Genomic DNA, 26,354 nt, shown 5'->3' on the forward strand with positions numbered 1-26,354 from the left:
TGCATAAAAGGCAAAAGGAAGATACATACAAATATTTCCCGTTATTATACAAAATTTTTGCAAAAAAATTGATCTGTTTTAATTTTTATATGTATATTAATGGTTTCTTAAATTACAGGCGACGACAGAATCGTTGTTTGGGTCCTTTCTGTTTCACGAGGACATCCACATGCACCTCGTACTGTGAGCTAGCCACAGTTTTGACTTTTTATTCCGATTTAAGTCAAAATTCGCCATGGACACAGACAAAAATGTAACCTACGATGCTACACCAGCCATGGAGGGTAAAGATGAAACAGACTCTTTCACAGCGGTTAAGTCTAAAAAGAGTCACAAGCGAAAACGTGAACAAGATGGAGCGGACATGGACACGGAGACCGTGGCGACCAAGCGGCCGCAGTTTCCACCAATCTCTGGCGAAAAACTCAGGGTAAATATTGTTCGTTTATGTATGCACATGTCAACTTCCCTCTCACTGTTATCCAACACATACAGTCGTATCCGGTTTGTTACTTTTAACGTTTTCTTACAATCAATAACTATAGATATTTCGTTTGATTCTGCGCTTGCGCACTAGAGTATAATGCCTAAACTCAAGTGTTTTGTTTCAGCAGGAACCTTAGAATAGGTATAGATTGATGTTTAATGGGTTTAGTAGGTGTTCAGATGTTTTTTCTCGCTATGATTACAACTGGACAAGACTCAATACATGTAAAATACAGAACAATAGGTTGTTCTGAGACATTACCTCAGCACTTGTATTTAGATTTAATTTGTGTTATATTTAGTAAGATGATATTCGTAAATCTGTATAATAGTTTCTTCAATCGATTTGAAGAACAGGTGTTAAGTGGACAAAGCTTACTAAAGAACATATACCCCACCATGGGAAACAATTTAATTGGGATTATTTTAGGATTAATTGTTGAACTGTGCACCTAAACAATAAATGAGCTAAATTAATATCATAGAATATCATGCTCAAATGGATTAAACTAGAGATCTGGAGCTTAATTTCAGAATAATGTAAACAAATTAAAGTGAGATTGGGGGTAAGATATATTCATTTCAAGATGTTATTTTCCTATTACTGGTAGTCAGTCTGAAGCAAAATGTAGCAGTGTTATTTTGTGGACGCTAATGTCCACAAAACACATACATTTGTGGACATTTATGTCCACTAAATAACACTGATAACGCTAAAAACGTTACATAACTGTTACGTTATGGCTGTGACTCTTAGGATTGGTTGGGCTTGAATAACAAAGTCCCCTGAATAACATTTCAAAACAAATGTTCTGTCATTTAATCACAATAACTGCATTTATAAGATTTGGATGCAATATCTAAAATGAGGAAAAACTGCTTTGCCGCTATGTTCATTTGTTTTTTTCTTGAAATAAACTCTCGTGTGAAAGTCAATATCACACATTTGATCACATGTTGATGTCATCAATGAGCAGTTTGTTGCAATGGGATATTTCTAGATATTAAAGTTATCCAAAAAAATGCCTAGTTTTCTGTTAAATAACTAAAACAAAAAGTCATTTCAGTATCTAAGCCTTCCACAATGATATCTAAAGCCTTAAATATACATTTTAATAATTACCCTGCAGTAATTAAATTAGGGAATCCACCCACCTCATTAAAAGTGCAATTGCAAATCAGTGTCACAGTAATTAAATACTCCATTTAGAATTTAGGATTGTCAGATATTCACATCCCTAAGTAGAATTAACAACAACAAATAAAAGTACACTTTGAAACATGTACTGATCGGTCCAAAGATATATTTGAACAAAAGTACAGCGTTGATATGAAATACCAGAAGCATAGTTGCTCATTAGAGAAAACTTCTATGGGACGATGGAGCAGAATAGGAATATAAAGTGATATAAAATTAAAATTAGTACAACACATTAAATACAAAACAGTGCATGTGAATCAAGAAGAGGAGATCGACAATTAAGCACATCATAATCTATCATAAGTCATTATATTTTGTTTTATTACTTTTTAAGTCTCATACAACAAGGCTTTCTTAATTTGTTTGATATTTTATTTTTTAATAATAATCTTACCCTACATGTCCATTTTAGGGGCCAGATGAGATGCGTAAAATTGCGGTCCCAGCTCACAGATACACCCCGCTGAAGGAAAACTGGCTGAAGATTTTTACTCCTATTGTTGAGAACCTACAGCTACAAGTCAGATTCAACCTGAAAACTAGAAATGTTGAAATTAAAGTAAGTTTCATCCATAAAGTAAAAGTTGTCTTGTTTTTAGAGTTCACAGTGAAATAACTTTTTTTTTTTTTTACAGTAGTTCCCACCATTGTTGTTTTTCCCTCATTTACACTGGTGCCTGTATAGTATGTATGTAATATGTCTCTCTGTTTTTAGACATGCAAAGACACGCAGGACATCAGCTCCCTTACAAAAGCTGCAGATTTTGTGAGAGCCTTTGTGCTCGGTTTCCAGGTTGAAGTAAGTTCAGTTATGAAGATACAAGAGTGCTGTTCATTTTTTCTTTCGTTTTTCATTTGGATCCTCACTTAGCATCTATACAACCTTGTACAACCAGTAGTAGTTGTTAAATTTCAAAACACTGATATTGATCGACTGATTATTTTCATGATATTTTTGCTCTTTTTTTGTAGTAAAGAAAAAAGGCGCTGAATTTAGAGTGTCAACATGTATTAATAATTATCTGACATAAGCCTTGTTTGTCAAATACTAACAGTGTTGGCTTCAACATTAGCCTCAGTTTGATAGTTGGTTATAGAAGTTGTTTGTTTTTTGATCCTTCCTTTCTCTCTCCAGGATGCCCTAGCTCTCATCAGATTAGATGAGCTTTTCCTAGAAAGCTTTGATGTCACAGATGGTAAGATTATGTGGCCTTGCGGTGTGCTTTGAATCAATTTTATTTGATGTATGATTTACAACCAACACAAAACTATTTCCAGACTGTATCAATACTTTGTCTACAGCAGAACTTAAAGCAAATGCAAGATCTGTTCTCCTGGTGCTTGGATTACAGTGTTTGCTCTCTGTCCTCACAGTGAAACCTCTGAAAGGAGATCACTTATCCCGAGCCATTGGGAGAATTGCAGGGAAGGGAGGAAAAACCAAATTCACCATTGAAAATGTCACAAAGACCCGCATAGTGTTAGCAGACACGTAAGTTCACTGTACATACCTGAGCCATGTATTTGGAAGAGTGTATTATGTATGATTTAACTGTTTCAGGCAGTGGTCACTTTGTTTTTACTACACTACTTCTCAGTGTGGTAAAGCACTGTTTAGACTATTCAACTCTTAATAAAATAACTTAAAAAAAAAAAAAGTACAAGCCAAGCAGTAGTAATGTGTTTTTCTCTGGGTTTGTCATTTTGTCATTACTGCTGAATTATACAGCTGTTAATTACAGACACACATTATTTATCAGTAAATGTGAGGCCTTGCAGCAGTGATTACTACAGAGGTTTTTTACTTTGACACTGTTCTGTTTGTCTCAACAGAAAAGTTCACATATTGGGATCTTTCCAGAATATCAAGATGGCCCGGACAGCAATATGTAACTTAATCTTAGGTAAGAATGACAGTTTAAGGTTATTTCTAACAGCAAGTTGGTTAACATCCCATGAACAACATGACTCTTTGAATCCACATGAACTGGTGAGAAATGACCTTTTAAACCTTTAACCCATACAGGAAGTCCACCTTCAAAGGTCTATGGTAACATCAGGGTGGTGGCCAGCAGGACCGCTGAGAGATTTTGAAGTTCAGTTGGCTGCCGTGTGTATTTTGCCGTGTTCTGACTGGCTAATGTCCCTCTGTTGGTGGCCAACACAAAAAGACTTTAAGTGCCTCACTACCCATGTGGCATCTGTGTTTTTGGACCAGTTAACACCAGAGATGTGGCAGAATCACAATACATGCATGAATCGCTGTGCAGATATCCAGAAATGTGTAAATACAATAAATATTTCAAATCTCTGCTAATAAATGAGTCCATGTTACATTCAGAAGATTCTTTTGGACACACGTTTGCTTAAGAGTGAAATAAGGTTTTTGAAGAAATCAGACAATTAATTACTTTCAACATTTCAAAGTTTATTTAAATTTTAATTTTCATACAGTATCAAGTTTCCAACAGTCCCACAGCATAAGATGCAGCATGCAGAAAAAGGAAAAAAAAAAGGTTCTCAAACTGAAATCGTTCATATATCCCCCACACAAACTAAAAAGAACCCAAGTCCCTCCGAAAAAAGTAGCACTTACAAACTAAAGCGCGGTCTGAACTATACAGAGAACAGAGAGCCAGAACTGCATTTAACAAATACTTATATACAAAAGAAAGAAAAAAAAAAAAACATCAAATTTTTCCCCTTAAGCTGAGTACAGTGTGTGGCAGTTTGAGACAGGATCAGATATGCAACTTTACTGGAATAGAAGCATCTCGCTGACCCGGTTAAAATACAAAAAGTTACATGTAGTTCAGTTCATTTGGATTACCTCTCATAATATGTGTACATTTACCAAAGTTTGGCAACATCCATATTGTATACCATTAAATTCTTAAATATATTAACATCACCATCCATGTGTAAACAAGAGGATTATTTCAAAAAATTGATCTACATGCACAACAAAAAATATATTTCCATGTCATGCAAGCACAGGGAGGCCCAAGCCGTGCAGAGCTCTGGGATAAGGGACAACAGGGCACTCCAGATTCACATCTCTGACTGAAAACTCCTGTTCACACCAGCTGTCGGCCTCCAAAGCAAAACAAAAAGCTATCCCAATGCCATTTAGGGTAGGAAGCATTTTCCCTTCAAAATTAAAATCTGGTTGAATTCATGATTTTCTCCCCATTTGTCGTAGCGGGAGGGAGGGGGAGAAAATGAGGTGATTGAGACAGAAAAAGAAGCGGGAGAAGAAGCCAACTTTTGAAATGTACACGTTAAGAAAAAAAAAAACTAAAAATATACAGTCTATCCCACTGCACACTGAACATGCCAATGTGTTAAGATCTTAAGTGTTCCTGCTGTGCTAAAGAAAACCGTCCTGCGCTGTACTGAGAAGGGTATGAATTCAGAAAGGCTCATGTAAAGCAGAGGCCGAGCCTTGTCCTGCTGTTAAAGGAGATGAACACACACTGATTATCGAACGGACACAAACTGGTTAAAAAACGCTGCCTGCAGAGAAATCTCTTAAAATGCTAAATACTTGCACAAACATTGTATATTCTCACGTTTTACCATTTCTTAGCCAAGTCCACATCATCCAGCCCCTGCTCTTAGCATTAAATAATAGTTTGGAATTGTAATCTTACCACTATAATTCATTTGTCAGTGAGAGTGTAGAGCTAATCTTTGCACTGAAGATTGTCTTATGGATGCACACTGTTAAAACGCAAAATGCTTCAACACGAGTAAACCATGTAAACAGTTTGCAGCCACAAATAATTTTGGAAAGACATTTTCTTGGCATTAATTTATCTACCTATAATTCCATGACAAGAAACAAGGATAATCTCCAACAATATAAACACGTTTTTTAAGTATAAATAAAACTATCAAACTTATTACAAAAAGAAACCAACATGAATTGCTTTGCTAAGTGTGACTGGAAGCGTTACTGGTCTAATCCAAACTGCTCAGGTGTAAGCGAAAACGAATGGAGGACCAAAACATCAGAAAATGTGAAATTTAGTTTTGTATTTGATGTTTGTGACAGTTGGAAGTGTCGTTGTCAGCGGTGATGATGGGTAATAACTTGGACTGGTTTCTGGATATGTTCTAGTTGGCACTTCATACCCTACTTTCTAGTTGTACTGTAAGTCAAGTGTTGATTTACTATACACTTCCCCTCACGAGACAACCACAGATATACTTGTTTTTTTTCTTCTTTATAAAAGACAACAAAAAATAAATATCAAAAATAACAATTAACAAAAAAAGAAAGGATGAAATATGAACAAGCCAACCAGCCTCTTCACTGCGCCCCCTTTTCCCCACTTTCTCCCCCCCTCATCCAAAATCAGTGATGCTCTTGCAAGTGACAAATAGATGTCCTTCAGTCTCTTAAAGTGCTACGACCGGGTTATTGAGAGGATTTACAGTTCAATAACACTTCAAAGTTGGCTTCACGAGGCCTGTGGTTTTTGAAAGAAAAAGTGGCTTCACGGAGAGAGAGAGAGAGAGAGAAAGAACGAGAGAAACAGAGTGAGAGAGAGAGAGAGAATACTTCCATTGAGTTACACAGAGAGCGTTTTGCCGGACGTCTTGAGCAGATCTTCAGAGATGGTGGAGAAAGCGAGTGTTGAGGAGGAAGGGGCGGGGATGGAGCGAGCAGAGGAGCGCTCACACGTCCACCACCATCTTTTTGTGTATATCGAGACCTCCAACCACCTGAAATAAGAAGAAAAGAGGAGAGAATGCATTAACTGCTGAAGACAGCGAACAAATGAGATAGAGACGTCTATTTTTTTAATTTTGTGATAAATTCCTTTCATCCTGCAGCTTTTTAAACCAAGAGGGTTTCTTTATCACTACTGAAGTTGTAACATTTCGTTAGCCTCATAGCATAATTGCCTATGTCATATTTTTTGCCAAATTGTGATATCTGTGTAACTTTACTCTCTTAACACTGCTGATTCATTTTTCATCATTGGCCATGACCTGAAAAACATATAACTTTTTGCCATTATGCTATGAGGCTAACAATTTTAGTTTAGTTTTGACTCATTTGTAACTGCTAAATTAGATTTTATTTTTCAAAAATGCTGTGTTTTAGTTTTTATTGTTGTCTGTTTTAGTTTTATTCTAGGTCGGACTGCATGGTTTTAGTGAAAAATTTATATTGTCTGCTGTGCCCCATGACACCTAACTTTGGAAGAACTATGAGACTATAATGTGACACCACTGACACATATGATGTTTGTCAATTTATGCATCAAGAAACTTCCAGTTTGTGGCAAAGATAGTTAAGTAGCATCTAGTTTTGTGTTAAAGTTAAATGGATGGCATCTCATTACATGCCATACATATCACCAAAACAGTCACTGCTATGGCACATTTTACCTCAGTCTTCAAGAGTGAGTTGAAAAATGTTAAAAGAGCTGAAAATAACAACAGTCTGGTCGTGTTGAAGCTGCAGAGACATTTTCAGCAAAACTGAACAGATTGCGGAGAAAGACAGCTACACACTGACTTTCAGGTGTGTATTCTTTACATTTGTAGATTATTTTAGGTTTGATAGATCAGCAGCTTTACCACAAGATGCAACTTCCTTCACTTGTAAAATTATGTTTAAGTTTATTTTTAAATACCATAATTCAATGATAAAAAAAACAAAACATTGCTTGTCTCTCTCCAATGACTGTAATATTTTAATTTTTGAAATATTTATCTACTCACTTCCACTCAACAAAATCTTAAATCAAAAAACAAAAAGAAAAGTAGTGATGTTTTGCTTTTTTTTTTTTTTCCAAAAATATAACCATAAACTGAGTGGATCTTTAAATTGTAGCTTTTTGTGATGTTTGCAGGTTGATATTGCAATTTGATGAATTGTGCCACTTTTACATGGAGTAGATAAAGAAATTCCAAATGACGACTTTAGGGAGATGGCAACATAAATGTGTGACATCTGTTGGCTTAAAAATAGGCATGACATAAAAAAAAATTGGAAGAATTAATATCCACTCAAAATACTGGTTCATCTATGAAATAAACTGACATAAAATGAAAACTACAATGTATTTTAGTTGTTTGTAAAACTACAATATCACTCATCGAAATTCCATTTGTATTTCAGTAATGTATTTCCCTCATTTTCATTATTTCACTAACGGCAACAAGCTCATCCACAACCAAAACCAAACATGTTTCACTACAGAGTCACAAGAAATAAGCAAGGTATGTAGAAACATGAATAATTAATGATGGGAAAAAAACACTACAGCTCCCAATGTTCTGTTAACAGAGTTCTAGTAATATAACATGGGCTAAAAATACCTGTGTTTGTTTTCCTACAACGAGCCTTTTGGTCATGTCTATTTTTACATCCATTCTCTTCTTTTTACATTCTCTTTGTTGCTATTTCTCACCCTACAGTGCTCAGTTCACGATGAACGAGACTGAAATTGTGTCAGACAGTTGTGTCTTTGAAGCGTCTGAGCGGCGCCACTTTGTTAAAACAGGATCTAATGTTCTTCTGCACTACCCTGAAAATACACTCCCACAAAGACAAGAGTCTCTTTAGTTCAAGGCCCTGAAGAGCTGAGGAGCTGTCAAACGTCTCTGTCAGGGTTAGAACCGATGTCTTTCATTTAAGGAAATGTCTCTACGTGAGGAGGTTCCTCTGAGGTCCAAAAGAAGATGAAGATGATGCATTTGTGTAACTGAACTCATCATCTGTTTTAACAGACAACATCATATCACTCCTATCCTTGCATCCCTCCATTGGCTCCCTGTATGTTTTAGAATTGATTTTAAGATTTTACTGATCACTTTTAAAGCTCGAATGGGCCTGGCCCCAAGTTATACAGAAGAAATGCTAGTTGACTACGAGCCAGCACGCAGCCTTAGATCCTCGGGCAGAGGGCTCCTGGCTGTTCCAAAGTCGAGGCTTAAATCAAAAGGTGACCGGACATTTTCCATCAGGGCCCCTCAACTTTGGAACGGCCTGCCCGAGGAGATAAGGCTTGCGGAATCAGTAACATCTTTTAAATCACTTCTTAAAACACATTTTTATGGACTTGCTTTTATGTGATGTCTGTCCCCTTTTTAGCCTTAATTTTTAATTTTAATTTTTAAATTTGATCCTGTTTGATTATTAACTTGTTCATACATCTCTCTAATTGTGTTGCTTCTGTTTTAGTGTTTTTACTTGCTTCGTGTATCCTGATGTTGTGCCCTCTGTCAAAGCACTTTGTAAACTTTGTTTTTAAAGGTGCTATACAAATAAAGTTATTATTATTATTATTATTATTATTATTATTATTATTATTATTATTATTATTATTATTATTATTATTATCTGTACTCACCTCTTTGGCCTTAGGGTAAATTAAAACATCATTTGGAAGTAATTAAAGCCATGTCATTTTTCTAAATCTATATGACAGGAACAAATTAACTACATCTTACTACTTGATGTTGATTGATTACAATCAGATAAACCTCAGGATTTCAATTTCTTCTTACTTACATAAAGTTCAAGGACACATAACATCCTGCAGGACATTTGATTCATATTGGAAAAACAAACCAAAAAAATCACAGCCTCTGCATTCTATTTTTTGTCTTTAATCATATACTGTATCAGTAAGAACAAGGTATATAAAAAAACCCTAATAATAATAATATCATCTATATACTGTACATTCATTTTGTCTTGCCTTCAAAACAGCTGCCGTTCTTTATTTAACCGAACCATAGAACAGTCACATCATCAGCTGCAAAAATCAATCCAAAAATGCAGCAGCTTTGGCTCTTGACAGGACTGTATCACTCCTCTCCTCACATCCCCTCTGGCTCTGTGTCAGCTGTAGATCACTAAAATCCTGCTGAATCTTTATAAAGTTCACGGGTGGACTTTGACCTTTGAGTGAGGCTTATTATACAGCCAGCGAGCCTTTGCTAGATCAAATTTCCTAAAAATGCCGCACCAGCAGAATCCACTGGCATTTAAAAACAAATTTAGAGACATTAGACGTTTAATCCTCTCAGTCAGATGGAACGTTCATCTGCTTTTTTCACAGTCGGGCTGTTTTTAAATTACTTCTGGTATTTATGTTACTGTTACAGCAGTTAAACCAAAGTTTTCTTGGTGTAAAGGCCTGCATTTTGATTCTGGTGGGACACAGCAACACGAGTCCCTTCCTTGGTGTGAGAGCTCCTCAATATTACAGTGAATTTACTGCAGTTTAACAGCAGAGTCATTCTGTGATTACAACTGCAGCCTGAGAATTCATCTATTCAAAGAAATCTATTAACCCGTTCACCCCTTCTCTATGTATGATACAGTCACACTTCCACATTTGAAGGCTTTGACTGCTTTGATTTTTCAGCACTGCATTAGTTTTGTACACATCTTTGCTTGGTTTATTTAATTTTCATTACATCTACCAAACTCACATATATTTCACAGATGTACTCATTATATACAGTCTGTTCAGCTTCATCTGTCATTTATCTGATTTGTATCAATATTTTTGTGGTATATAATGTACTTTAGGTGCCCCTACACTTCCCATCATCTATTTACAATCTTTAGTGCTTTACTTCAAAAGGGAGCATGAAATCAAAACCCCCATACTGTCAGACCTAAGCAAAAAAAAAAAAAAAAGCTATTTTGTTTGCCAAGAGTTTTCTGCCCTTTTGACATTTGCCTTCAGTGCACAACTACATCAGCAGTAATGCCACCTCCCCAGAATACCATAAAGGCTTCGACTTACTGCACAGAACTCTTCAAAAGATATCCTGCCGTCTCCGTCCTTGTCTGCATTGATAATGGTTTTATCCACAATCTGCTGGAGCTGCGTGTCCTTCAGGTTGTTGCCTACCATCATCTTCAGCACCTGGAAGAGCTCCCCGTTGGAGATGTAGCCATCTTTGTCCATGTCGTAAATCCTGAAAGCAACTGTGAAAGCCGAGAAAGACCAAAACAGATTTATATCAAATCACAGCTGATGTTATACACAGTTTCATCTGTAGAATCTAAGAAACAATTATTTATCTGAAGCAAAAAAAATATTTTTACATTCTTGACAAAATGATTAATTACTCAGTAAACAGCCTTGTAATAAGCAGATTAATGCATAGTGAGGCAGTCACTATAGTGAAAAAAACTTCAAGAAGATGACGCAGGACTCCAGTGTGAACCCCGTACCTTGCATATAAAGCACATCAAGTATTATGTTCATTAACATTTTAAGAGGTGAGTGGGATTTGCATTCACTAAGTCTGTCATTAACCTTGTGCTGCTGCAGCCTCCATGTAAATATAAGGGCATGCAATTTAAAATGTGACAGGTTCTGTTCGCCATTTTAACTTTTACATACAAGTTGGCCCAGGTGCTTATTCAGACGAGACAGCAGCATGTAAAATTGATGCAACAAGGTGCATGTCTGAGAAGTGCTTTGTTATGACTGGACAAACACTCAGTTTTGGCATTCAGGCTTCTTTTTTTTAACTTCACTGGCCCTGAGAGGGTGAGTCAAAAATTATTGCTTAACATTTACTGTTTCTTTCCCCAAGTGTGTTTTTGTTGTGCATTAGGGCAAGGTGAGGTAAGCAGACCGTGGAGGACACCAGAGACAAACTCCTAGTGGGTTTAAGTCCCAAAGCAGCAGAAGACACAGGCATGGTTGTGGGTATGAACTGGGTAAGGACCTGCGGCTGTAGTTGTACTTACATCGAAGCTTCTGTTCTTTGTCCCCCTTGACACTGAACTGTGACACACCCTCAATGAACTCTGGGAAAGAAAAGAGGAGAGCGAGAAATGTGATGTGAATGTGTCCTTTGCAACAAATCACATAACAGACAGCAACTTAACAGCACACAAGCAAAATAGGACTGCAGTGAGATTATTTTCATTGTCAATTCATCTACTGACTAATTTTCTCGTCAATGAATGAGTTGTTTGTCTATAAAAATAGCGGTCCTCAAAGCCAAATATGACTTATCCAAATGTCTAATTTGGTCTGCAATAAAAATATTCAGTTTATTGTCAAAGAGTAGTTAAGAAAACAGAAAGAATTATAGCGCAATGAGCTAGAATCAAAAGAATTTTGACTTTTTCCCCTAATAATAAACTGAAACCAATTAAATGATAGTCAGAATAAGCTGGCAATTATTTTGATAGTTAACAACTAAGCATTTAATTGATTTAACATGAATATTTCCATCTGTACCATAATATTTTACTGTTTTATATAGACATGAAAGTATTCCCTTTTTCAGTGTATGTGACCAATTCAAGTATGTGGTTGCTTAAGATTTTTTCCAAGATTCTGGATTTTCCGACCTGACAACATGACCCATGTGAACCACGCAAATCCGCCCCTCTTCTCAGTTGCTCAACTGTAGCTCCTCTGGTCCTCACCATGACTGTTTCACATGAGACAGCTGATGAGTCAAGGTGAGGTCCGCAGAAGCTACAACTTGACAACTGACAATGTAGATGGATTAATTCACACAGTTCACATCAACAGGTCAGAAAATCAGGAAAAATCCATGACAATCGCATGCCTGAACAGTGCTAAGCTAATGGGTCTAATTCTGTTAAAACCTTGTAATACAGGTTTGGTCAAACAGGTCCTAGACACTGATGCATTTCTGAACATGGAGAGCAATACATGGACTGTGTGTTGTAACACATATCTTTAAAGGACAGGGGTACTTCCCTGTCATGTTTGGGCAAAGACGCTGATGTTTGCATTGGTAAATGAATTTTGTTTTTGTGAATTAGAATACTTCTGTGCTACTGGTTTACATGGTCGGAAAACATGAATGCAAATTAATGTTGCAGATTAAACTGGTAAAACCGGAAAAAATTTCAGGTAATACATTTTTGTTGATACTCCAATATTATCATGTCGGGCTATGTGTCTAACGTAGATGTTGTCTTTCTTAAAATGGATACTGTACATGTGATTTATGCTTGTGAGGAGTTAAAAGGTCAAGGCCTAAATGCCAAATATCAACTCGGAACATACTGTCCTCACATAATAAATAAGATGACAGCTTCACTGCATTCCACTGCATATATCAGACAGTTAGTGTCACTGAACCCACATAAAAAATATTTTATTGTTTCACCAGATATATGAATAAATCCAAAGATTAAATATATACACACAGTGACTATGTAGTACTAAAATTTAAGATGGATTAATATCCTTAAACACTTCCATAGATTAACACAAACCAGAAGTAAGCTGTAAAATGAAGTGCCTTTAATTCCCTGCAGCAGCTGAGCGCACAGCCTACCTTTAAAGTCCACCTCCCCGTTCCCGTCAGTGTCAAATATGTCAATAACCCTCTGCACCAAAGGGTTCTGTTGCAGCTCCGGCAGCGACATGAACTCCTCCACGCTGAGAGAGCCGGAGTTATCTAGGTCGAGTTTCTTAAACCTCTTCCCTAGCCTCTTAATCTCATCAGCATCAACTGAACAAAGAGAAAAAGAAAAAGATACAGAGATTCTGAGTGAGACATTGTGAAATTTTTTGCAGCCTTTAAACTTTAAACATGACATACAAAAACAAGTGTGTCGGTCAGATGTATTGTGTCCTGACAAGTCTAAACTTAGGTTCGTGGCTGAGTAATGCTAGGACGAGAAAGAAAGAAGTGTGTGGAATGAGTTTAAAGATGGAAAAAATAAATAAATATAAAAATCAAGTCCCATCTGCAGACGCATGCTCCGAAGTAGACAGTAGTTTACATACAGGTACACTAAGCCTTTGAATGTTCATACAAAATATAAATATACTTGCTAACACCTGCATGAACTGTAGTCATAAATTACAGTGTCCACAATTGCAACTAGGTCAAGGACACCACTTCCGGCCTGTACTGGACTAAGCTAAATGCTCTGAGCTGCAGACCCACAGTAACCACAGCACATTTTGTCCCACTCTCATCCACAGAGAATAAAAATTAGCACAATTGAAGAAAAAAACACGAGTTGACAGACCGGTAACAGTAAATGCAGCTAACACAGAGTGCATGCCACTGCTCTGTTACACTAACTGTAAAAGAAAGTATACAAAGAAACAAGAGACAGAAAAGAAGAAGGAAATGAGAGAATATCAGAGCAAACACACAGATATAACTTACAGCCCTTGTTGTCTACAGGCGTAATTTTTACAGCTGGAGTCTGGACCGTTTGTTCTCCTGCCATCAGAAACAGCCCAAGCTAGCTGCCCTGTCCCCAGAACAATGGCATGGAGTAATCCAGAAGCAATAACAGCCGGTTGTTAATTACAATATATAAGCTCATTCACACTTGGTCACCTGACGCCATTAGCCAACCACAATCTACTACTCTGAACATTTAATCTGGGATACTAAATAACATTGGCTATCTATTAATCTTAACTAACAGCGGTGAAGTGACAAAGATGGTAGGGACAAAAGGGATTTATGAGGCCAGGAATTCAGTTCATTCCAGTTTTCATCAGGTTTATTGACCTCCATTACCTGAAAGGTGACTTAACGCAAAAAGGCATGAAAAGATAAGGCCAAATGTCTGAGTTATGATATAAACATAATTGCACAAAGGTCTGATGCAAGAGGTACAGCCAAAGAGTATTGTGCATTTAAGATACAAACTAAAACACATAAAAACATAATGGTGACGATGCATCAGCCATAAGAACAGGCTCCAATCTGTAAATCTGTATGGTGAGATGTGACTGAAATGTCATAAAAGTAACTTCATATAAGATACTAATCACACATGGAAAGACCTTTTTTCATTTTATTTAGAACCTGTGTGAATTTTAAGTATGCAATGACATATTAAATATAAATGTTGATGTGTAAAATGTAAAAGGTAAAGAGATAACATTGTTACTGTTGTCCAAGTCTGTTGTTGAGACTTGTCTATAGTATAATTTACAAAGAACCGTTTACTGGTCTGTCAGACTTTTCATATCCAAATCATGCACATACAGATAGAAACAGTCCCTCTTTTTCTTTTCCATGTTGCTTTTAATCAAATTCCTTCTGCCATGTTGAAAAATACTCAGTTAAAAATGATGGTAGAGAATAAAGTGTTTTTCTCTTCCAACAGGACATATAATTCTACATTGCAGCAGCACAAGTACAACAGAAACCAGTTAATAGTTTCAAGTCAAAGATCCTTCCGCTTGTTATGATATGGTGTGAAGAGATAAAGGCAGATACAGAGAGAGAGAGAGAGAGAGAGACAGGAGTGGGCTGTATTTCGGGTTTCAAGGTTCGGACTCGCTGTGCTACATCAGCTCGATGAGTAATCAGAGTGTGAGCGTGTCGGAGGAGTAGGGGAGGAATGAGAGGGTGAACGAGAGAGAGGGAATAAGAGAAAGAAAGTTGGGATTTTGAAGTAAAGTTGCCAAGCTGCTTAGTCTGTAATACATACAAAAGGCATATGAGGATCTCAGACTGAAACACTGAGTATAACCAGTGCACTCTGCATTATCTAGACTTTATAGCCAGTCAATAAACCTCAGACATTCTGGTGCATTTACTGTTCCTGGCATGTAAATGATTCATGATGTAAAGCTGATCCCCAGGACACTTGAGGTTATTTTATCATCTTTAAGTCAACAAACATTTGTTAAGCTTGCATACTTCCTCATTCAGTGGAGGTATGTACGTGAGGTCAGCTGCGAAAAGTCTTGGGATGTAAAAACTGTAAAGTCATATGTAGGACATGTACACATATTCTGCTCTGCTTTTTAAAATGAGTACAAACCTTTCTATTTTGTGATGCAACAGCCAGTGTGGCCTGTGGTGAGATGGTTTTTATCCTGTGCATCAGCAAAAAGCACTCACACTTCATTATACAATGGATGTTTGTTATACTGCATCTCATTTCCATGTCCTTTACACATATAAATGAGATATTTTCCTAATGAGAGGTTACTGTTTCCCCTGCTTGTTTTCCTGATGCTTGAATCTGTATAGAAACACAAACACACACACAAGCTGATCTAAGCCACAGGGTTTCTCTGTCTACTAGGTGTGAGTTATCAGAACTGAACACATGGCTGTCCTCTGACACAAAACACTTCCTTATCAGCAGCCTCCTGTTTCCTGTGCATGGCAGATGATACCAGCCTGCACCATAACGGTTTAGCCTGTCCAATCCATCTATCCCACAGGATAGAGGCTTCAGAGCCATGTTTACATCAAATCTCTTCACTGCTCTTTTTAATCTAGGTGGGTGGATGGAAATGTCCAAAAGAGTGAAGTTCTCTTATAAGTGACTGCAGACTTATTTAAGTGGTCACAAAGCCTGTATTCTGCAAGTGGGCGTAAAACCAAAGGCACCAAACAACTGGATTAGCACTTTCATTTTTATTGGCAGGTAATTTTGTAATTAAAATGCAGTTGTCAACAAAAGAGCAAAATGCTATTTAAGGCTTGAAGAATGAACCTAATGGTTTAAAAGAAAAAATGTAAGGTCCTCAGAGCAGATCTATTCACCAAACAGAGGATGTTAATATTACTCTTTCAAATACGTCCCTGTCACAGTTCAAGTAGCTTTTATTGCTGCACAGTCAGGTCAGTGGAATACACCAGGGTACAGATGAAAAATCACTCTGACATTTACAGCACGTAACAAACTTTGGCGCGATCACTGAGCAGAGAACATCTGAACACTGTGCCCAGAGCCGTTCTTGCTGTCTAGAGCTGCCAAGTGAGTAGGTACATGTATTATTCATGCTAGCAAGGACAACAGCTTTCTCACAGTCTGAGTCCCCTTCTCGGTGTCGAACCAACAAGTTCCTGTCTGCCAGCATCACAGACAGACGTGCTCCCAGTTGAACCAAATAAAACGGTGCTCTTGATTCAGATGAAGGATACAGTACTTTCACTCGAGCAGCGGGTTCAGCTGACTTATCCAACATATGGCTCTGAGTGAAAACTGCTATGGTCTGAATATGATCAGAACTGGAGATTTATGGCTCCAAATTAATGAGCCTCTATGGAAATTACATCTGTTTTTACCACTCATGCTTCTAGGCAAAATCATAAGCTTTACAAGTAGTGCCCACCACCCTCCCCTAGTGGCTAAAATCTCAAATGAGATAAACGGTACATCAAAAATTACCTAGTGTTCCTAAATCGACTTAAACCATTTTAAAGAGATTTGTTGTTGTTTGCAGGAACACTTTATATATGTAAAGGAAACTTTCTTACTGTGTCTTTGATGCACTTATTCTGACATAAACCAAGTGTGTCTTCTATGTTTTCTCAATGCTTAAATCATCATTATACATCTGGCATACAACATCAACAATTTTAAATATACATCTAAATGGAATAGCCAACTAATCAAATGAAAAGTGTCCAGTCACAGTGTGCGAGACAAACTGTTTTGTGAGATGGCTGCACAGTTGTAGAGGCTTCTCACACTGTTATGCTAATGAGTGGCTCTGAGGGAGACCCAGTGTAACTGTGAGATGATTATGATAATCTCATATACTTCACTGCAGAGCATAACACACACACACACACACACACACGCTTTCATGATCGCTGTATGCACCCTCAACTGTGTTACTAGGCAACTGGATCCCGTTAGCCCCACGAAGTAGCCCACACGTGTATACACAGACACACACAGAGACAAAGGAAGGAGGTACATTCAAAGAATTCGTAAGGTTCATGAGGTGTGTACATGAAAACACATGCATGTATGCGCTCACAATCACATACACACTGCTGTGTTCATAATCATAACATGCATCTTGAACTGATGTAAATCATTGATAGCAGATTAATGGGCTACATAAAAATCAGAGTTTGGAGATAAAGAGAGAAGTATTTTTCCTTCGTGAAATATAATTTACATCAACAACAGCAGACAAAATAAACACAAACTTAAAGTTTAAAAGCACCAAAAGTGAGAATAATCACATTGGTAAAAGATGTGCCTAGTTCTATTGTAGTTTAAATCATATGCAACTTGGTAGCTCTGTTTAAAATGTACAAATACCTTGTTACTGTACCAGTGTTTGTTGTTGGATTTGTACTTTTCTAAGTGGTGTTATATACAAAGTCATTTCTGGATAATGTCTAATCTCCCACTAAATGTTCTACTTAACGCTGTTTAGTCATGAACTAGCTCAAGCTAACCATTAAAAAACCAGCACAGCTGTGTGAAATCTGCTATGGCCTTCCTCTGCATTTTTGTTTAATTATGAAACGCAATGTTCCCAAAATGCCATTAATGAATTTGTCCTCTTAAGCATGCTCAGCCCTCAGACAGCTCACCCTGCACATTAGTGGAGACATGTGACTGCATTAACACTGTTAACCTGAACTGAGGCAACAAGGGGAGGGAGTTCTATCCAGAGCAAAATTCAGTCGGCATGTTAGTGATAATTGCAGCCAAGGCCTGCTGTATATAGTACGTCAAACACACAAGATAAGGTGTGAGGGTGGGCAAACACGAGAAGGTAACATGCACAGCTCAGTAATCACACAACAAGTGTGACATATGACACCACACCAATTAGCATAATGGGGTTTTACTGAGCCAATGAGGGTGGAGTGTCAGTGTAGTCTAGAGGACACATTGGAAAATAACAGTGTGTTACAGACTGACACAGCATGAGAAACTTCTGATTAAAATCATCCATCAAGGTAGTTTTACATTTAACTGCTAGCAGCCAGTTTAATATTATCTCTCATGCACTACTAGAGGATTTCAAATCCTAGTCATTCTTACAGATTCACAGATATTAACAACAGATTTAACTGCTTTTTTGAAAAATATTTCAATTGTAACAACACCCACGGCCAACTCAGTTAAGAAATGGGACCACACTTGGCATTTTACACTACGATTTCAGAGTGGCTAATCCACGGACTGATATTCCACAAAAACGTGCGTAAACAAATGTGACTTCAGTGGAAAATAAACAGAGGCAGACCGTTGTCATTGTCAGCTGGTTGTGTGTACTATGTTTTGCAATGAAAAAAAAAAAAAATGCATGAAATACCTGTGAATAAAGTCATGGCTGAGAAGAATCAGCGAAGCATATATGTATTGGAGTATATGGAGTGTGACCTGGAGGTGAGTTGGGAATAAAGTTTTATTTTTCATATCAGACAGAGCTAGTAGGGCTGCATGATTTTGGCAAAAAATAAAATAACAATTTTTTTCCTCTAAAAACTCAATTTTCGATTTCGATTTCAATTTTTGGGTAAAACTACAAAAGACAACAGAAGTCAGCATGTTGTTTTCGTGAGCAGCCCACAATTTAAGCCACTGCTCCCTACCTCAAATCTGTCATGGTATCACGTGATGGGCCCACAGCAGTTTTTTTTTTTCTTCATTAAATCTTTATTGAATTAAGTAGAGTACACAAACAATGTATACAACAAGAAAATAACATAACAAGTTTGCCAGGGGGAATACACTACAATACAATGTCCACATCAGAGCAAATACTGATGGTTTTTATAGCCTTTTTGGTTCCAGATTTATCTAACAGCTTTAAATAAAGTTCAAAAAATGTTTCAAAAAATAAATATTTGGTTTTGTGTTACAGAACTTACATTTGTGAATGAAAAATTTAGCAAGTAAGAGAAATAAATTAATTATTTAAAAAAATTTTTTTTTCCCTTTTAGGGATATCTGGGCCCAGAAGTGATAACTGTTGTGCTGAATTCTACTCCTTGCCGAAAACTGCATTCTCGGCTGCAGGAGCGCGCAGCAGCGGCAGAGGATGCAGTTTTCGGCAAGGAGTAGAATTTGGCACAATAATACCAATGTAAGTCAGTGACAGGCATCAGTTGTGCATGCGTGGACCACGTAACATGAGTGATTCCCATGCGGTTATATTTAAATTGGGGGATCCTTGCGTGGAAGAGACCGACCCAGGACATGCTGGAGGGATAATATCCCCAGAACTGGTGGATGTGTCTGGGCAGAGGGCTGTCTGGGCTCCTCCGCTGAGGCTGCTGACCCCGCAACCTTGGAAGAAGACAGTACAGTACGGATCGGGGACAACGTAAGGTGAGTGATCCCCATGCAGCTATATTTCAATTGCGGGATCCGTGCGTGAAGCCACTACTTATATTGCTGTAAGTACTGCGGGCTCGTTAACAGATTTAACGTCTGTGGCCATTACACAGATTTCTGTGAAAGACTGCTCTCACAGATAGGAGGAAGAGCCTACGGTGGCCCACAGGTGCACAGCCCGGAGGCATGAGAAAGATGAAATGGATTTGATGATTTCCCTTTTTTAAAAATCATCCAAATTAATAAATCTGATTTTGGTTTAAAATCGATTAATCATGTAGCCCTAAGACCTAGTACAAGCTACTGCTGCGAGCTGACAGACATTACACAACATTTGAGTGGCAACACTTCTCAGTCAGCTTGCTTGCATGTTTCTACTTGACATTACATTTCAGCTCATAAACAGTGTAGGATTTCAGCTGTAGTCTCCTCAGTTAAAACCAAAAAGCCTGTTTATACTTGTGATTTGATCCAGTTAATAACAATTAGATGATGTCTACACCTCTTATACAACAGAATCATTTAGACTAATATTGATCCAGTTAACTTCTAGTACACGAGTTAAATATTTTCTGTTAAGACTCATTATCTGGATGATTACTGTACGTCATGAGTGGGACATGACTGAAAATGAGAGGGACACAACAGGGTGGTGTCGCCCAGCAGTGGTAAACATTTAAGCCACTGAGGCAAATGTCAGCTCACAAATTACCTCTACTGTTGACAGATGTTAAAACTAACAGTTAAAATATCACCTCCAGTTGGCACGAGAATGGAGAACCTGCGTTGACCACATGTCTAAACCATTTGCATATCCAGACTCATTTTGTCGTCTGCTTTTCTTTTTCCTCACACTGGTACAGTAAGTTGTTGCACCACATTGATCTCCTTTTGTTTACATCTGATAGATTATGTAAACTAGTACATTACTCTTAATAATCTGTAATGTGTGAGGTGCCATTATTATTGATTCCAAAATGAAGCCAATGTGGAAATATCTTAAAGTGTAATACCCCTGATGGCTGCTGAGTCCCACATCCAAACACAGCAACAAGGTATTAGCCAAAATAAAAATTTCTGGCTTCAAAACAGCAGTAGAACAACCAATAGGTGATGTCACAGTTACTCTGTCTACTTCTAATCTACAGTTTGAGTCTTAGACTTAAGGCCAAATGGTAAATGGAATGCTTTTATACAGCAGTCCATTTATATTGAGTTTTTCTACCCGAACCACTCCCACCCCACACAGACCAGTGTGGTAGCCCACTAGTGGTAACAAGGGGTTCAGTTACTTCTGACACTTTAACATGTGAATTATGAGGATTAAACAGCCAACCTTCTGGATAGGGGACAACCCACTGTGCCTCCTGAGCCTCAGCAGCCCCAAGTGTGAGTATGGCAGAGGAAATCTCCAGTCCTCAGTGCATTACCCTGATTGCTCTGGCGGCTCTGATAATGTACATCTTGGCTGCATGGACCAGACTCCGGTCAGTGTAGAGCAGCACCCTGATGATGTATATTTATAGTCGTGCCGTCATCAGAAAACCCCCAACTCCCCCCACCCCCACCATCAGAGGCCCTGGCTCCCGCCCTCAGGGAAACCCCTAGCAACAAGGAACTCCAGCGAGCCGCCTGTCGTTTATTTTGGGCGTCTGCACACAGGCCTGCAATGGTTTCAGGCACTCTTGCGATTCTCTGCGAGAGCATGATGTGCTCAGGGGTTATATGTGGTTGTATGTGTGTGTGTGTGTGTGTAGGGTGAAAAGAGTGGCTGAACAGAGTGGGCGCGTGCATGTTCTTTAAAGTGTGTAGTGCATATATGCAACTGTGTGTGTGGAGGTGTGTGTCTCTGTGGTTAGTGTGTCTGATTATGCACAATCCCACAAGTAGGCCATTAAATTTTGCCTGATCTAAGCTCATCTGAGCTAGCAGCAGTGAGACACTGCATCGCCAAGAGAATGCAGGATTTTCTAATATTCAATCTTCAGTGCAGAGGTGATGCCCTTTTCACATAATTCACCTCATCCAAATGATGCTAACATCGAAGATCAACAAACAAGTACTCTGATAGAGGTACAGGTGGGTAGCTGTTGGGAGTTTGCTGGGTTATGTCTCAGTGGGGGCAAAAAGGTTAAGGTGCAGCAGGGTGAATCTATCTGACCGACAAGCCGGAGCTAATTTCTTCACAGCCAATGCCTGCCTGTCCAAGCACTTGATGAGCTGAACAGCTGCTCTGCTAGTGGAGGGTGAGAGACACAGAGTGAGAAGGCCAACAAGAGACGGAAAGGCAAGAAACAAAGAGACACTAGACCACAGACAAAAGTAAAGTTAGACTGATGGACGCATTTCCTACTATTACACACTTTACCAATTACGATCAACATCTGAATATTGATTAAATTTCATTTTCTTTTCAATGACTAAAACAAGAACGTCATGTTAAAAATTTGCATTTTCTTTTCTCAGTGTTTTTGTTTGTACATTTCCTTGTCTACAAGCCTTTCAAATGAATTTCAGAGATGCAGGAGGAGGACAGGTGGAGAAAGACCGAAAACAAAGAGTGAGAAAGATTATTAAAATGTGTGAGGAAGAGAGAAAGAGAAACAGAGACGAACGCCGAGAAAGACAGAGAAGCTCTACTATTGCAGACTGAATTCCGAGGTCCTTGACGGCTCTAGGGTCATGCATCGTACAAATCCACCTCCTCTGACCACAGGGACATAATCCTTGGAGAGGAATGCCTAGAAGTCCTGGCAGGGCAAGGTCCTGCCCTCTGTGGTGTCTAAGTATGAACAAGTCACACCGTGTCCACAGCCACACTCACTCTAACAGAATATGTCATTTTGATATTTGTGAGTCTTGTTTGAGTAACTCTGGAGCAAAGAGCTGACATTCACCTGTGAAATTGATAGTGAAACATGATGAGGTCAATCTCAACAGTACCACGGTCCCTGAAGTACACCTACACTACAGAGGGACACCTTGCGGTCTCAGTGCTCATTAAACACATGTACCATCGGACCCACTTTAGCCTGGTTCTTAACAGCCTCCCACTGTAAAACATGCCAGTCGCAGCAGAGAGAAAATCAGCATCTCTGAGGAGTTTTCAACAACATCAGCACTGAGATATTGTGTTGATTCACCATCAGGTAGGGAAGGTTAAGGAGGCGGACAAAGAAATGTGAGTCATTTCCCCAGCTCTCCTCCTCCTGAGTGCTCAGGCGCTCAAAGATGTCGACTAGGCAGACATCTTGCAAATACGACCATGAATATAATCAGAGAGACTTCAAAAACAACATCTCCACAATTGAAAATACAAAATATCACCCATTTTATGAGACAAAAGCAGATGAAATCACTGTGATCAATACAGACGAATAGAGTGACAAATATACTGTATGCTAAATGTTATAGTGAAAGATGCATACAATATACATTATGATTGTGAACATTTTCTGGAAATTAAAATACTGTGGATCAGTGATTGGAAGCTACACCAGTGAACCAAAAAACTTAAAATTCACAGTATTAAAAAATATAATCCTTAAACACGGCCAGAAAGCAGCACACACTTTGTACAAGTGCCATATTCTAAAATTCCACTTGTATACTGAGAGATGTATTATGAAAAAAAGTGAAATATTCTAAATACAACACAGGCCCTGAATAAAAGCAGTACAAATACTCAAATACTTACAATGTGAGCACATCTCCAGGGGGTAACTGGCTTCATTTCCCTGAAGAAAGAAAAAGACAGGTGAAATTTCAGTAGAGAATCAACCACATCTCTTCATATTGATAGTAAAATACCAAAAATAACACATTTATACCCATGAACTACAATTAAATAAATGGGCCACTAATTATTTACAAATGTGTAGCCCTAACTAATGAATCATTTTCATTGTATAATTAAATTATTGGAACTGAAAATAATTTCCTTAAAAGTCAAAATGTATTTTTCTTACCAGACAAAACATTATTTTACTTAGTTTTTGGCCAATATTAGCAAGACAAAAACTACAGCGCACTTCTAAAATAGACATTTAGTGACACAGTTCTGCCAAACATAAAAGTAGCAAGGTGTTGAAATTAGTGCTGATAAAAGTATTTTTCTCTATATCACTCATATTTTAAAGCTCTGCAATACCCATTCATATTTATGATACGTGTGGCCCTTTTCAACGGAACTAACAACGGTTTCCTTGTTGGTCAACACACAATGGCACCTGTCTGGAAAGTAAACAGACAATAGGACCTGGTGATCTGTGGTGAGCCCTAAACACCTCATTTTCATACCACATTTTCCCTATTGTTTTTACACAGTGGAGCTTTTAACCATGTCTTGTACTTGCAAATTCTGAGATATGTTCATGTTAAGGAAACAAACAAGAGTGCCTCATATGTACATTTCATGAATCTCCTTGTATTCTTACCAAAACTCAAACTGAACCACACTGATTTTCTGCTCCTTTTTGAATGATGAGGATGTTATAACTTCCTAACTGACAGAACTGAGGTTAGACTGAAAAATCAATAGCTTAGACTCTGGGGCTCTAGTCTGCACTGTTCAATAAAGTAACCAATCAGAATTTCTGATTATATGGTCAGCACTCAATGTATTGAACTGAAATATACATAAATTCGGCTTCTGTGGTTTAAAATGTAAACCTGAGTTCTTTAGATACCCTGCAAGACGCCATATCAAACGGATGCTGCAGTCCCTTATAACAGATTACAAGTGCACAGGTATTTATCTGACTGCATCTCAATTCCATTGATCATTTCCAGCAAAGTAGTGGACTTTCTAACATATTAAAAAGTAGGAAACTTATTTTTTCTATATCATAGATTTATTATAGAAGAAGTTAAAGAATACAGGTACCTTAAACCAATACTGTCAACATAATGCTCCCATCAACCCCCTGTATTTTAGATTAAATCTACTCTAAATCTCTTTTTACTTCCATTTTAATGAGCCATACTATAAAGCAGGGTTTCCCCTATATACTTTCTGCAGTGGCGCCGTACCACAGCTGAATTCTCAGCACCGCTGCAAAAAACAAACACTGACTTTGAAGTAACGTGATGTGCTAAATTTTATTACAAGTTGATAGCCACTAGTTAACCAACTTGGCTATTGCTTTAGGTGTCATAATGCAACCTCCTCCCTCCCTACCCTCTCTGCCTACGCTACCAAAGCAACGATCTGGAATCCATATAGAATGGAAAAGAAACATTGTAGAACCAGGAACATACTGTAGCAGTGTTTTCAGGCTGACAGAAAGGTGCTGGTGCCGGTTCCCAGACCTAATCTTGAACCGGCCAATGTGTTCACATTGAAAGTCAAAGCGTTTGGGAACCAAACATTTGGCAGGGAAACCGAGTTGTAATGTTCTGTGTTGCATTACATAAAAACCTTTTGAGAGTTTTGTGTCATCTTTATTGTCACTCGTGCATTCACTTGCAGACATGCATTTTTTTCTCCTACAATCTATCCCATCATGCATCAGTCCTACTACATCTACAGTAAGTGTCGAGGGACAAAACAGTAGCAATGAACGTGGGCAGTTCACGGGCAAGCACTTCGGTTCCCACTGTAACTGGTGTGGGAACCAGCTCCAACACCATGCAGGCCAGTCTGAAAACAGCTAAACAACTTCTGGCTGTCAGCTTTTATTCTGAGGTAAGTGGTTTTGATGATACTTAAATGATGTAACTAATTCAAAACATAACTTGAATCTGGTGATTTGTAAGTTGTAATTTGTCAATTTCTTTCCACAAAACTCACCAGACGTCACAATTTAAAGGGTTAGTTTGCAAAAATTTTCCTCCAGGGGAGCATGCCTCCGGACCCCCCTAGTGTTGCTAGGTTACCGACACAGCACTGGTACTACAAAAATTTCTAGGGGAAACACTGATAAAGGAACACTGCACTACGGTGTGTGTGGGTGTGTGTGTGGCTATGTTTTGTATGTGTGGTGTTGGCTCATGTACAGCAGCCATATCCGCATCCCATCCTATCCAACACTGCAGTGTCCACTGAGTCCTGATCTGATTGCTGGCAGAGAGGGGCTGAATGCTCTCGTGGGAGCTGCTGAGGAGTCCCTGTTGCAGAAAAGTGTGTGTGGGGGGTGGGGATGGGGGGAGGGTCGGCCTGGGAATCCTACAGCTGAGAGAGAGATGCCCTGGGCCAGTGAGCAATTGACCAGAATTGTCCTGCAGCTCTATCGAGGAATACCAAGTAACAGAGAATGAGCTTGGACACGCAATCAACTCTGTTTTAACACTAGGAGGATTCTCTAACAGGGTGCATCCCTCGACCAAAGCTCCACTGTCCTTTACCGGAATGAAACCCCACATAAAATATACAATTATCCATTTTTCTGGATCTGCTCCCCCATGTCATGAAAACTACTGCAGTAGTTTTAGTGAAATCCTGCCAACAAACAGATGTTAATCAAAACATATCTTCCTCTACGGAGGTAATAAACACATACAGGCAGCACAGGATACACTCTACTAACTCCACCTGCTGTTCAGGAAAGATTTTAGAGCATATGTGGATTTGCAATGGAGGGTATCAGATTTCTCTGT

At 38.4% G+C, this 26,354-nt stretch overlaps 2 protein-coding genes across 4 annotated transcripts in view; one reads left to right on the top strand and one right to left on the bottom strand.

Annotated features, from left to right (window-relative positions):
* Positions 1-157: 157 nt before the first annotated feature.
* Positions 158-4,032, top strand: pno1 (partner of NOB1 homolog). Its single transcript, XM_030156923.1, has 7 exons — positions 158-430; positions 2,100-2,246; positions 2,403-2,486; positions 2,823-2,883; positions 3,062-3,179; positions 3,521-3,591; positions 3,714-4,032. The coding sequence occupies exons 1-7, from the start codon at positions 236-238 to the stop codon at positions 3,779-3,781; spliced, it is 744 nt and encodes a 247-aa protein (XP_030012783.1). The 5' UTR covers positions 158-235; the 3' UTR covers positions 3,782-4,032.
* A 62-nt stretch (positions 4,033-4,094) lies between these two features.
* ppp3r1a (protein phosphatase 3, regulatory subunit B, alpha a) overlaps positions 4,095-26,354 on the bottom strand; it is a 30,206-nt gene continuing 7,946 nt past the window's right edge. The window contains exons 2-6 of one of the 3 annotated variants that reach the window (XM_030156927.1): positions 23,455-23,494; positions 13,007-13,183; positions 11,430-11,489; positions 10,471-10,655; positions 4,095-6,418 (exon numbers count right to left, since the gene is read on the bottom strand). In XM_030156927.1, coding sequence (XP_030012787.1) covers positions 6,371-6,418; positions 10,471-10,655; positions 11,430-11,489; positions 13,007-13,183; positions 23,455-23,494 — 510 coding nt within the window. In that variant the 3' untranslated portion in view covers positions 4,095-6,370. Of the gene's footprint in view, positions 6,419-10,470; positions 10,656-11,429; positions 11,490-13,006; positions 13,184-13,843; positions 13,980-23,454; positions 23,495-26,354 lie in introns of those variants that run through there. The other 2 variants (XM_030156926.1, XM_030156925.1) reach the window with 2 other exon arrangements.

The sequence above is a fragment of the Sphaeramia orbicularis genome, chromosome 15 (genome assembly GCF_902148855.1).
Source record: "Sphaeramia orbicularis chromosome 15, fSphaOr1.1, whole genome shotgun sequence".
Lineage (NCBI taxonomy): Eukaryota > Metazoa > Chordata > Actinopteri > Kurtiformes > Apogonidae > Sphaeramia > Sphaeramia orbicularis.